A 13,147-nucleotide genomic window follows, 5' to 3' on the forward strand; every position below is an offset into this window, starting at 1 on the left:
CCTAGACGCAAAGCCCGACATGCTAGGACCTACTCTACCTAATTCGGGGATCTCACAATCTTGGAGTTCTTCATTATCTTCGCTACATAAACCAATAAGGTATGTATCATTTAACATGATAAACTCTGCAATCAAACAATTGTAATCATTTTCTTATAGGCGCTCAGGGGGGAAAAAAAAAAACACACATAAAAAAGACACAAAGTTGGATTCCCAGTAATACACCATTTCAGACTGCTGAATGAATTAGGCGTTCAGACTGCTTAATTCATTGACACGATCTGTGTAAATATTCCTCAAAATACATGTTGATTTATTTATGTATTTTTTTTTCTTCATCATACTTTTTCAGATGTTTGATCCTTTTATGACTGCATTCTTGAAAAAGTTCCAGAGATTGCGAAAGTGCCAGTGGCTGGGGAATAACAGACAAGGCTGCACTTGGTTTTGTAAGGAATATCCTTGGCCCTTGATTCTTGCAATAATATAAACAGACAAGAATATGACTTTACAGCCTCCAGACAAATTCCATCTGTTTAGCGGAAATACGTTTCCTAGAAGCAGGAAATAGAAATGATTTCCTGCAAAGACAGAGGCTAGTTTTATCCACCAATTCTTCAGAATAGGTCATTGGTCTGATCGAAGAAAGTACGTACATTTTTCCTATCCACTATAGTCTTCAGTCTTCCTCACATATCACAATATGTACATAGTCAGTAAAAACGTGTCTCTTGGAAATTCACTTGATCCATGGGAGTTGTGTGATCCAACAAATACCGAAATGTAAGGGATCGTGGGTTATTTTACAGGTGCAATTGTCCCTTGACGTGCAGCAACAAAAGCCAAGAAGGTATCTCTGTTAAAAGAAAACACCAAAAAGTCACTACATAGCACAGGTTGTACATAACATTTTAAAAAATACATACATTAACATCTTTTACGCAGGTGTGTGTCCCTAAAACTCCATTCACACCAATGCATTTTTTCATGCTTTTTGCAGAAATGCAGGACATTTAACATGGGTACCTATAGAACATGTTCACATCAATGCATTTTTGTGCCTTTGCATTTTTGAAAAGGGTCAGGAACTTTTAAAATGCAAAACTGCTTTTTTTTTTTTTTTGCATTTTTTGGTTCAATAGACTTAAATAGAGGAGCTGCAGAAAAGCATGTAGTGTGTTTTTACCGATTTATCAGCCCATAAAAAAACAAACACAAACACACACAGAACCGCGTAAAAAATAAATAAATAAATAAATAAATAAATAAAAACAATATCCCGTAAAAAGCACAGCAAAAAAGCTCCAACTTACTTTAGGTGTGAATGGAGCCTAGGGCAGGATTTTTTTTTTTTTTTTTTTAAATCCTTTTCTTGCTTGGAAGGGAATGATTCAGTTTCTCACCCCCCCCCCCCCCCTTCCTGATAATTTATTTCATTGAGGGGGAAACAGGAAGTAGCATACGGTCTGTCAAGTTAAACTACTGCCTACAGGCTGACTGGACACTGGTTGCCCTTTCTTTCTAGTATGCCAAAAAGGTTATAGCGAGCAGTACCAAGTGCATGCACATAAACAGAAAGGTGGGACCTGTGACCCCTCAAGAAAGGGATGTTTTGACAATTAACCACTTGCCTACTGGGCACTTAATCCCCCTTCCTGCCCAGGCCAATTTTCAGCTTTCAGCGCTGTCGCACTTTGAATGAAAATTGCGCGTTCATGCAACACTGTACCCAAATGAAATCATCTTTTTTTCAAACAAATAGAGCTTTCTTTTGTTAGTATTTAATCACTACAGGAGTTTTTTTTTTTTTTTTGCTGCACAAATCAAAAAGAAAAGACCGAAAATTTTTTGGGGGAAAAAAAAAAAAAAAAAAACAGTTTTTATAGTTGGTTATAAAATTTTGCAAATTTTTCTCCTTTATTGATATGGGCTGATGAGGCAGCACTGATAAGGCAGCACCAAAGGGCACTGGTAGGTGGCACTGAAGGGCACTAATAGGCAGCACTCATGGGCACTAATAGGCGGCACTGATGGGCAATGATAGGCACTGGTAGGGGACACTTATGATGGGGCACTGATAGGTGGCACCGGTGGGCACTGGCAGATGGCACTGGTGTGTGAAACTGGTGGGCACAATTTGCCCTCTTCTTCGGGACCGATGTCCCTCTGAAAGCAGCCTGCGATAGTGTGAGGAGAAAAAAAAAAAAAAAAGCAGCTGAATCGCCGGCTGCTGTTTACTTCACATGATCAGCTGTCATTGGACTTATGGACTCGCTGATCACAGAGGGAGCTGGGCCACTCGTGCACGGGACGACGTCAATGTACGCCCTCCCAGCAATTTAGGTCTGCGCTGTAGCCATCTTTCGGCTATAGCGCGGGCGTCATGTACTATATAAAAAAAAAAAAAAAAACACCACACAGATTTTGGCACTGCCTACAGCCCAAAATCCACCTAAAAAAGGACCAACACCAGATGAGTATGGACCCCCTTGCCTGATGGGAAGTCAGCCAACACTACTGGAGATAGAACATGGAAAATCAACCTAATGCCCAAGACTAAGAAAAATGGGCAACAGAGAGAATGCCTTTACATGAAGGGAGCACTGAATCATGGACTAAGTCATGGGTGCTCAACCTGTGGCCCTCCAGCTGTTGCAAAACTACAAGTCCCCTAATGCCTCTGCCTTAGGGATTCATGCTTGTACCAGTCAGCCTTGCAATGCCTCATGGGACTCGTTCTCCAACTGCTGGAGGGCCACAGGTTGAGCACCCATGGACTAAAGCTGGATACACACTATCCAACTTTTGTGGTTCGATTTCCTTCAGATTTACCTTTTCTATGTAGTGCAAGGGCCTGCCTGATTGCATTCAAATTGAAAGTGTTTAGGTTTGACCACATATTATATGGTTTTGGTAAATCTAAAGGAAAAAGTCTTCAGAAAATCTTATAGTATGTATGGCCCATAAGTGAACAAATTCACATTAGGGGGGAAAAGGAAAAAAAAAAAAAAAAAAAAAAAACACAAAATCCTGCCATGGGCAACAAGGAAAGTGGTTAAACCCCATAGTATTTGCAGATACTAGATGCTCCCACAGTCAGATTTTATAACTTTATTGCTGAATACATTTTTTTGGGAATCCAAAAAAAAAAAAAAAAAAAAAAAAAAACACCCAACCTTCATCTGCTTTAAAGCGATAGTATCCCGCTTTTTGACACTTTTACCTACAGGTAAGCCTATAATGAGGCTTACCTGTAGGTACAAGTAATATCTCCTAAACCGGCATGGTTTAGGAGATATTTACAGTGCATGCAGCCGCTCTCGCGAGCGGCGCATGCGCTCTGAAGGTCCGGGGGGACCTTCAATCTATTTGTCGGGAGCTTGCCGGAAAATAACTCCCGCGCGCATGCGCGGGAGTAACGTCATCGCGGCTCCGGCCAATCATCGCGCCGGAGCCGTCTCTTCCGTTCAATCACCGCGCCGGAGCCGCCGAACCCGGAAGAGACGGCGAGGGATCATGGCAGCGCCCGCAGCGATGTCCGGGGGTCCGTGTCGGGGCGTCGTTCTAAGGTAAGTTACACATAATGGGCTAGTATGCTATGCATACTAGCTCATTATGCCTTTGTCTTGCAGGTTTTTTTTTTTTTTTTTTTTCTTCTAGGGTTTACAACCGCTTTAATAGTATGGGATACAATAAAAACATTTGCGGGGAGTGTTATTTAAGGCAAGTGATTACTGTAAGAGGAAAAACAGAAGAGTGGGAAGTCTGAAGCTCGATCGTTAGAGGACCCCACTCTGGGCAATTTGAAATTATGGAAGGATGCCCAACTGATGGGGAAGGAGGGAGGGAGGTTTTGTGCTTATTTGATCTGGGGAAAAAAAAAATTATAAGTTGGGTTCAATTGTTGTATTTTGCACCTAGGGCTTGCATTTAGGTTAATGGCTAAATTTTTTTTCTATTTAATGGTCAACAAGACATGGGTACCTGCTCCACTCTCTTCTCTCTGGCTATGTAACCCCTAGCGAAGCAGTTAGATGAACTGAATCTTTAGTGGGGTTTAAAAGAGAAGACGGGGAGAAAAAAAAAAAAAAAAAAAGAACCTGGGACCACTGCCGAAAGTCATAGCAGCGTATCTTAGAACAGTTTGAATCTATATCTTGGAACAGTTTGAATCTATAACTATCTCCCACACAGATTATCCTGGCTTTATTAATCATCTTCTATAGCAGCCCTCAAAATTTCCACTTACCTGCTCAAATTAGGCGAGTGGAAATTAGTTGACGGTGAGGGAGCTGCAGTATCGGAGGGGGGAGATGGCGGGTGCTGCTGGCAGTGAGGATTCTTTGATCAGCCAGGAAACTGGGGAAGGGAGAGGAGCTCCGCCGGATCACACAGAGGAGAGCAGATCTCTGCAGTCTGTCAGACAGCTCCTATGATGGATAGACTGGTCCAATGCTGGGAAAAATAAGTAGTGTGAGGTCTATCACAGGAGGCGGCACTTTGTTTGACAGCAGAGATCTGCTCTCTGTGTGATTCGGCACACGGCCCTCCTCTTCCTTATCATGAGGCTATATTGATGGGCACTGATGAGGCTGCAATGGATGAGGCACCGATTAAGTTGTTAATATTTATTTTTGTAACTTAATTCTGCACGAAACATTTAACTGGCATTTCACGAGATAAATTAGGAGGATGTGTTTAGGGGCGGCAAAGGGTAGGGGTTAGGTGGGGCAACTGTTGGCAAGTAACTCTTAAGGCCTGGCTAGTAGTGCAGAACTTAAACATTTTGAGCCCTGATCTATAGAACATATTATACTCCACTGAAAACATTTAAATGGGGTTGGAAGGGAAAGCCCTGTTTGCATTAAATGTCAAGGGGCATTTCATACAAAAGGTTTGGTGTTGCCCAAAATGTAGGTACAGGCAGTATATTATACTGTAGATACTATTGCTTATGTTGTTCTAGAAACAACCCCCCCGTATGAGCTCTCTGCTTAGGAAGCTGAGTGATCAGGCCAGGAACTACCTGAAATGGAGAATCTGCTTTGTAAGGGGATAAGGGTAGACCGAACATGTATGGAAGAGGGGGGGGGGTGCCTCAGGCATTGCCCCTTAACATCAGGTGCCCCTGTAAAGGCTGAGAGCTGGGTAAATCTTCAGGTAAACTGTGAGGGGCATGATGACAAACATGCTATGGGCCCTTCTATTGAAGAACCATCCTAGTGAACTTTGCCTAAGGGAGACTGACAATTTCCAAAAATGGATACCCGACTAAATCAGACCCAGCTGAATCCTGTAAGCAATCAGCCTATCAGGGGAATGTCATTTGCCAAGACCCACGGCAACTGCTCTCCTCACAGGAGAGCACACTCTGCAGCGAACACCCTGAGGAGCACTAGTTGTACAGAGGTACCACCACAGAATCAGTGCCCTGTTAGTTCAAACAGCCAGTGTAAACCCCAGTTCTCAGAGCAAGCCAGGGGTCCCCAGGGGGAAGGTGAATGGTGATCATACTGATGGGTAACCAGGTACCACTAATGGGCCAAGGCAAAAAGACTGCTCTCTGGGGAGAGGAATGTGGCCTGGGTGGGACACAGCTCATGAGGCCAAGCTGACAAGAAATAGAGCAAGAGTACCTGGGTTTAGGTAACACCAAGGAGCAGGGGAAGATCTATTCATATGTGCAGTGACAGAGGCGAGCAGAGAGTGACAGCTGATGAGAGCCCCAGAGGAAAAGGGTTAGCCTGTAAAACAAAGGGGCAGTCTCTTAACCCGGATCTCTGATGGGAAAACTACCTAAAGTCCCACAGGGATAAGCAACCATCCCAATTTTGGAAGAGTGGAGGCACACCTAAAAAGAATCAAGGTCTTAGCAGGTTTCTACCTTCCAGCTGTAAAGGCTACTGGGGAAAAAATCAGGCTTAGGAGGGTCTGAGTGAGTATACTCAAGGGGTAGGTGAAGGAGTGGGGTGGGATTTAGCTGACTGTTCAGGGACTTTTTACACTAACGCAGGTAAACATTCCAACCTCCAATGATATAGTTGATGCCATCAAGGGTTGGTCTGAAGAGGAAGCGATTCTTGAAGATAAAGTCAGGCGCTCTTTGGATACAGCACCTGCCTCCCAACACCTTTACCAGAGTGATCTGCACATCTGTATGGACAACAGGACAGATTTCTAGTAAACATCACAACTAAAAAGATTAGGGCTCCAGACATTTGCTCCCATCAGGAAGGGGGTAACTGTGGCTGTGGAGAGATCTTTTGGAGGAATTGAACCCATTCTAACACCATTTGATTAAAGGTCCCAACAGGGTGAAAGGCAAAGTTCACCAGGGAAAACGGTTTTAAAGAGGGATTCCAGCTATTGGTCAGAAGAATGCTTGAATGCAAGATCACCTTCTACTGGTGCAGTAGTTTTCCTGTTAAGTTGGGTTGCTGGCAGATCCACAGTGGGTATAGGCCACTGTTTAAACAAATGCCCTTCAAAAAGGTTTTAGTACAATTTAGGAGGGTGCTTGCAATATGATCAGTGGAATACCTCAAACACCAGGTGTAGTGGAAAGGTCTTTGCAGCTGTAGGAGTTCTGAAAGACTCCTGGCTTGAGACTAACAAACCCACATTACCAAGGGCAGAAACAGTTACCTGGGGGTAACAGCAAAGGACCGAGATTCCTCAAAAACAATCAAAAAGGGACTATGAAGAGTCAGAGATTAGCAGTGTGACAGCAGACCCAGACTGCAAGGCCATTATGAGATTAGAAATTAACTCTGCAAGGGAAGACTGGGGAGCCAGCTTAAGAGCCTCTGTGGTCAGCTTCCATGAGGACCTGCGTGAATTTGGGTGCAAAATCTGAGACTTCAATGAATTTGGTGAAATTGACCACAAAGTAATTCTGTGACCGCAGTAGATGCTCCTGACGAAGTACAGAATTCTGCCGACAGAAGGCAAATGTCCCCAGAATTGATTAGCGAATATAAGCTTACACTGGGACTGATGCTTTGGTTTTTTTTTCTCTTCTTTACTAAAAACTTGAGAGTGCAACATCTGGTGCAGTTGTACATAGTAGCCAGTCAACTTCTAACTAACTTTAACTTGTTCAAGGACAAGTTACATTTTTAGAAAAATAAATGCACATTTTTTTGCAGGTAAGCCTGTAAAGCATCGCACCACTGATCAGAAAATCACTGGTGTAATACAGGGTCTCCTGCAGATCTGTTGGGAGTAGGTGTGCCCACACATCCCATATGGGCAAGCAGATACAATCTGACAGGCAGAATCAATGAACTACCATGGCGCTCCACAGAGCTTTACTGCTGTCACAGGTAGGGAGATTGGGCAGCGGCATTCGGAACGTGTTACACCCTAAAAACAGGTAGAGCATGTAACATGTTCCCAAAGGTGAACTTATCCTTTAAGCTTTGATAAAACCTGGAAGCTGATTGGTTACCATGCACAGCTGCACCAGATTTTGCACTCTCCAGCTTTAGTAAGTCAACCCCCTTGCATCTTAATACATAAATACTGTGGCCGAGTGACAATGATGAAATTAAACTCAGGATACAAGGCAAGGCCTGTGGTACTCACAAACCCAGGCAGCTTGTAGCCATTCAGGGTCTGAGGCCACAGGTGACCAAGGATGTGCAGCAGCAACAGACCGGAGATGGCAGTTCCATGTGGCTCTTTTGAAAACAGTAGCAGCAGTAGGGTGATGCTTCAATGCTGAAGAATGGGAAAGAAAGCACACACTGCACTCCACCCATTGGATGAGGTTAGTACTCAGCCCCACAGCATTAACCCCTTCCATTGTAAAACTGGCAAAAGCAAGTGCCCAGATGTACAAATAGGGGAGGTAGCTCCCAGTGCTCACGTGTTAAACGAAACCAAGTTGTAAACAACTTAAAATCGTACAATTTCTTTTACCTTTCCTTCTGGACAGATTTTCTTTAAAGAAACCTGTGATGAGCCAATAGTTTATTTTTTTTTGATTGGCAAGGTCACCTAAAAATGCTGTTGCATTTAAACCGATCCATTATCTGTAATGGTTGGAGTCGATGACAGAACAAGCATGCAGATCAGGGAGTTCTTACCATACTTTAATAGCTTTTCAGGGTCAAAGAGATAGAAAACCAGGGTCAGTCAAGGCAACTAGCATTTTAAAAAGGAGTTTATGCAATGGCAACCTATACATGTTTTTTTTGTATCAGTTTTCTTTAACCCTAAAGGACAAGTTCACTTTTAGTACAGGTTATATGTCCCCTTCCCTACTGTGAAAGCAGGCTGGGGATTATCTCCACACACCTGCTGTCAGTATTTGAAAAGACGGCCACGTCATTAACAGTTACCTACAAGTACCATCAGCCATTGTGGCTGACAACTGGTAGTTTTCAATGAGTTGCAAGGATGCTGGTGAGCGTCCTCTTATTCCATTGATCTTCATGCTCTCAGGTAACTGTCTGCCAGTAGGAGGTAAAGGCAGACAGCTATGATGGGAGTCTGCAGAAGCTGACATTGAACTCACGACCAATCTGCTGTTTGCGGGTGCAATGTTCTGCAGGCTTCGGAAAAAAAAAAAAAAATGCATTTTTTTTACCTGCAAAAAGAAATGTGCATTTATTTATTTATTTATTTTTTTATTTATTTAAAAGGTGAACCCATCCTTTAAGCCAAATCACAGCAAAGCAATCTCACTTACCTGCAGTGTTTGGCCACACATTCATTACTACAGTACTCATTATCCCAATCTTTGCTTTCCACAGGGGGATTCCCACATCCCGAACGTACACACCGAGGCTGGGGAGATGGACTGTGAGGTGGAGAACCACTTACTAGCTGCACATCCATTTGTGGCGGGGAAGACTCCTACAAAAAGAAGTTCTTGTTTTAGGTGAAACAATGTACAACATACAAAGCTCTCAGTTTTAGTCTTTTAGCACCATTACTAAACTTGACTCAGAATACAGTCCTTTTTTACATTACCTATGCAACCATGTATTACTAATATGTATATGTTCTATATAAAAAAACAAAAAAAAAAAAAAAACAAACAATCACACACACAAAAAAACAACATACACTTTTGACTTACCGTAAAATACATTTCTCTGATGTTCATTGACAGACCGCTCCTGATCTTCTTGACCATTGGGTTATAATGCCCCCTACAGGAGTAGGACACTAGGCAAAAAAAGAACTTGACTACGCCTTTGGGCAGTCCCAGGAGGTATACTCCCCCTCTCTGCTATAGATTTTCAGTTTTGTTACAAGCAGTGGCAGAAGAAATAAAGCTCCATAGAAGGGTGGGTGCTGTGTCCATCAATGAACAGAGAAAAATGGATTTTCCCCACTTTCTTTCCTTCATTGATGGTTACAGCTCCTGATCTTCTTGACCATTGGGACATCCCAAAAGCCGTATCAAACATGAGGGGTGAAAACAGCAAGAAAAAAATTCCCAAGGCTAAACCTTAGCCAACCAGGTAACAGGAGCCCACTGGAAAAGATTTGCCCTGGCGAAGAGCTGGAGAGCTAAGCCTCCAGATCAGACAGACACTCTTCTTTTTTGGCTCAACCCGATTTGATTGTCCAAAAACTTCAGACACTTGTCCCATTTGGCCAAGATCTCCCTTTGCAGGGACCTCATATGGAACTGTGCTAACGGGACTACCGCAAAAAGGTAGAAACCATAAGGCTCAGCATCCTCATGAAAGTCCGGAGGGACAACCACCTGCTGGACAGCAAGAGATGAGTGCAGCATGCAACTTCTGGAGTTGGTCGAGAAAAAGGAACACTCTGGCTAGAGCCAAGTCCAGAGTCAGACCCAGATAGTTCAGTTTTGTGGAAGGAACCAGAGCTGACTTCAGAAGCCAGCCGTACTCCCTCAAGGTCTGTATAGTCATGTCCACATTGTCCATCAGAGCAGTAGGAGACTGCTTGCAAGAGAAGGTCGTCCAGGTAGCCCAGCAATGCGATTCCTCACTGACGTAACAATGCCAGCACCAACACCTATGTGAAGGCCCGAGGAGCAGAGATGAGATCAAAGGGTAAAGCCACAAACTGATAATGATCCTCTCCCATGGCAAAGCAGAGGAAGCCTTGGTAACAGACATATTGCAATGTGTAAGTAAGCGTCCTTGATGTCGATAGAGGCAAGGAAATCTCCCTGATAAAAGTATGCCACTACTGTGCGAACAGACTCCATTCTGAACTTCTGTACCCGCAGAAAGCAGTTGAGATCCAGAATTTGAAGCACCTTGCCTTTCTTTGGGACTGTGAACAGGTATGAATAAAACCCCTGAAAAAAAACGTTCTGGAATTGGAACCAATTACCCCTTGAAGTAACAGGTCTTGCCCCACCCCGAAGAGGGCTTGCAATCGGTCAAGGGACAGATGCACATTGGAAGGAAATAACTTCTCCGGCAGCAGTACCAGCCAGAACCAGCAGTACCTGCCAGAGCCAGCAGTACTCACAACAGTACCAGCCAGAGTCAGCAGTACCAGCCAGAGTCAGCAGTACCCGCCAGAGTCAGCAGTACCCGCCAGAGTCAGCAGTACCCGCCAGAGTCAGCAGTACCCGCCAGAGTCAGCAGTACCTACAGCACAGTACCAGCCAGCAGTACCAGCCTGAGCCAGCAGTAAACACAGCAATACCAGCCAGCAGTACCAGCGTGAGCCAGCAGTACCCACAGCACAGTACCAGCCTGAGCCAGCAGTACCCACAGCACAGTACAAGCCAGCAGTACCAGCCTGAACCAGCTGAATCCACCAGCAGTACCAGCCAGCTGAACCCACCAGCAGTACCAGCCAGCAGTTCTTTTCAAAACTTACCACCACAAAGAGTCGACTGCGCTCCAGACTGACCGACGCAATCGTGGAAAATTAGTTGCGAGTTGCAACATCATCAATACCAGCTAACATCACACACCTCACCAAAGAGAAGCAGCTGCAGCCATCACATTAGGGGTGAGTTAATTAAATGTTTGACCAAATATAACCGGTACATTTTAAAGTTGATAAACTTTGTACGGCCCCCGTATGATTTTTTAAATACCCAAATGGCCCTTGGCAGAAAAAAGGTTCCCCACCCCTGGCTTAGATCCTCCCAAAGAGGCCTTAACAGGCTTTGAACCCTTGTCAGCCAGCCCGGAGGGATTAAAAAAAAAAAAAAAAAAAACACACTTCCTGTGAGCGGAGGACGGGCCACTTCTGCGACGAGGTTCCTTACCCTTACTAGCCTGCAGAAGAAAGATGTCTTCTCCCCATGAGACCTTTAATGATGTCATGCAGGGTAGCCCCTAACAGGTGATTTCCTTGAAAAGAAAGGTCAGTTAAGGGTTTTTTTTTTTTTTTTTAAAGAGTTCTGGTCCGCAGACCAACATTTGAGCCAAAAAACACGCCTAAGGACCACTGCCGAAATAGACAGTCTAGAAATCAGGGATCAGGCATCACAAATAAACTGCAGCCCCTGGACCAACCAACTGGTCCACCAGCTCCGCAAAGGCAGAAAGAGGCCCTTCACCCTCCAGGTCCCAGCGTAAAAGCTTAGCCCACTCGGTCAGAGTTTGTGACACCAGGGCAACGATGAAGACTGGTCTGAGTGCTAAGCCGGCCACAGTGAACATACTGCGGGCCACAGCCTCTGCCTTTGTCAGCTGGTCCCTCAAAGCCAGCGGTTCTTCTACTGGAATAATGGTTGCCTTATTCAACCTGGAAACCGGGGCATCCACCACTGGTGGAACAGTCCACTTCTTAAGGAGGGACTCTTCAATGGGTACATCGCTACAAATCGTTTCGGGACCACCAAAAGGACATTTTGGACGATTCCACTCTTGCGATAGATTGGCGCTTTGTGTTCAAATTAAGTGCAGCATGAAATTTTAATAGGCTGTCTCTTAGGCTGTAGTACTCACAAACATAAATGATGTAGAGCGCATTCCAAAATATACAGGTTGTCCATTGATACAGACTGTCAGTCCAGTGGAGCGTTCAGGATGGCCTCCAGCGGTCGCGACTCCATTTCTAAAGTCTCATGGACAGACACAATGCGTGCACCAGGGCCTTTTCGTACGCGGCTACAGGAGTGGAGGAATCATCCTCACAATCTGAGAACTCAGGGCGTGTGGCTGCAGACCTGTGAGGGCGGGCCTTCATCCCCTGGGGCCAGATCAGAATCTGAAAAGTCAGATGAGAGCAGGGGAAGGTGGCCCAAAAGCCACCTCCACCCAGGACACAAAGAACTCCAGGACCACCGTCAGTGCATCAATGGATGGTTGGGACCCAGAGGGACCCGTAGGCTCCGAGAGGGGGTAGGTCAGGTGGAGAAACGTTCTCCAAGGACTCGATGAGGAATAAAAAAAAAAAAAGGTACCCCAAATAAAAAAAAAGAAATAAAAAAAAATGCTAACGGACACCCCAACCTGCTGGTAACACCGCGAGAGCGAGAACCCCACCAGGCAGCACCAGGATCAAAGCACTCCATGTGTGGTGTCCAGGAAGGAAAGAGGCACAGGAGTAAGAACCAGGGGATAAGGAGGGGCTCCCACAGCTAAAAATGGACACCCAGAAGACCAGTACAGCACCCTGCCCCTGGGGGTAGCCAGACCACCATACAACCCCAGTATAGGTGGGGGGGGGGATGGATGGCCTGTGTCCACCCCAAAACCCTTCAGGGGGAGAGAGGGGACCACTGGATCTAGATATCCAACCAGTCGCCCAGTCTGGCAGTTGATTGTAGATCTCACAGGGAAAAAAAAAAAAAAAAAAAACAACCACGAGTACCTATAGCAGAGAGGGGCAGTATACCTCCTGGGACTGGCCACAGACATAGTCAAGTTCTTTTTCTGCCTAGTGTCCTACTCCTGTAGGGGGCAGTATAACCCAATGGTTAAAAAGATCAGGAGCTGTGTCCATCAATGAACGAAAGAGAAATTGGTGTTACATGTGGATTATATCTTTTTGTGGGACATCGATAGGGACACAGTACAGTTAGCAAGATCTCCCCCCCCCCCCCATTCTCCACTTTTAGTCAGAATTATTAAAGTAGGACTCAGGTTTATCTAGGGCCAGTAATACAATCTGTCAAAGGTCAGCAACCATCTGCCTCCCACTTTCAAGGCAAGCAGATGACCACTAGTATCACTAGATAAGCAAG

General features: G+C 44.9%; 1 protein-coding gene across 1 annotated transcript in view; it reads right to left on the reverse strand.

Annotated features, from left to right (window-relative positions):
- Positions 1-679: 679 nt before the first annotated feature.
- Positions 680-13,147, reverse strand: part of TOX4 (TOX high mobility group box family member 4) — a 57,210-nt gene continuing 44,742 nt past the window's right edge. Inside the window, exons 9-10 of the mRNA XM_082264531.1 lie at positions 8,696-8,862; positions 680-856 (exon numbers count right to left, since the gene is read on the reverse strand). Of these exons, the coding sequence (XP_082120657.1) occupies positions 799-856; positions 8,696-8,862 (225 nt within the window). The 3' untranslated portion in view covers positions 680-798. The remainder of the gene's footprint in view (positions 857-8,695; positions 8,863-13,147) is intronic.

The sequence above is a fragment of the Pelophylax lessonae genome, assembly GCF_965119305.1.
Source record: "Pelophylax lessonae genome assembly, chromosome: 1".
Taxonomy (NCBI): Eukaryota; Metazoa; Chordata; class Amphibia; order Anura; family Ranidae; genus Pelophylax; species Pelophylax lessonae.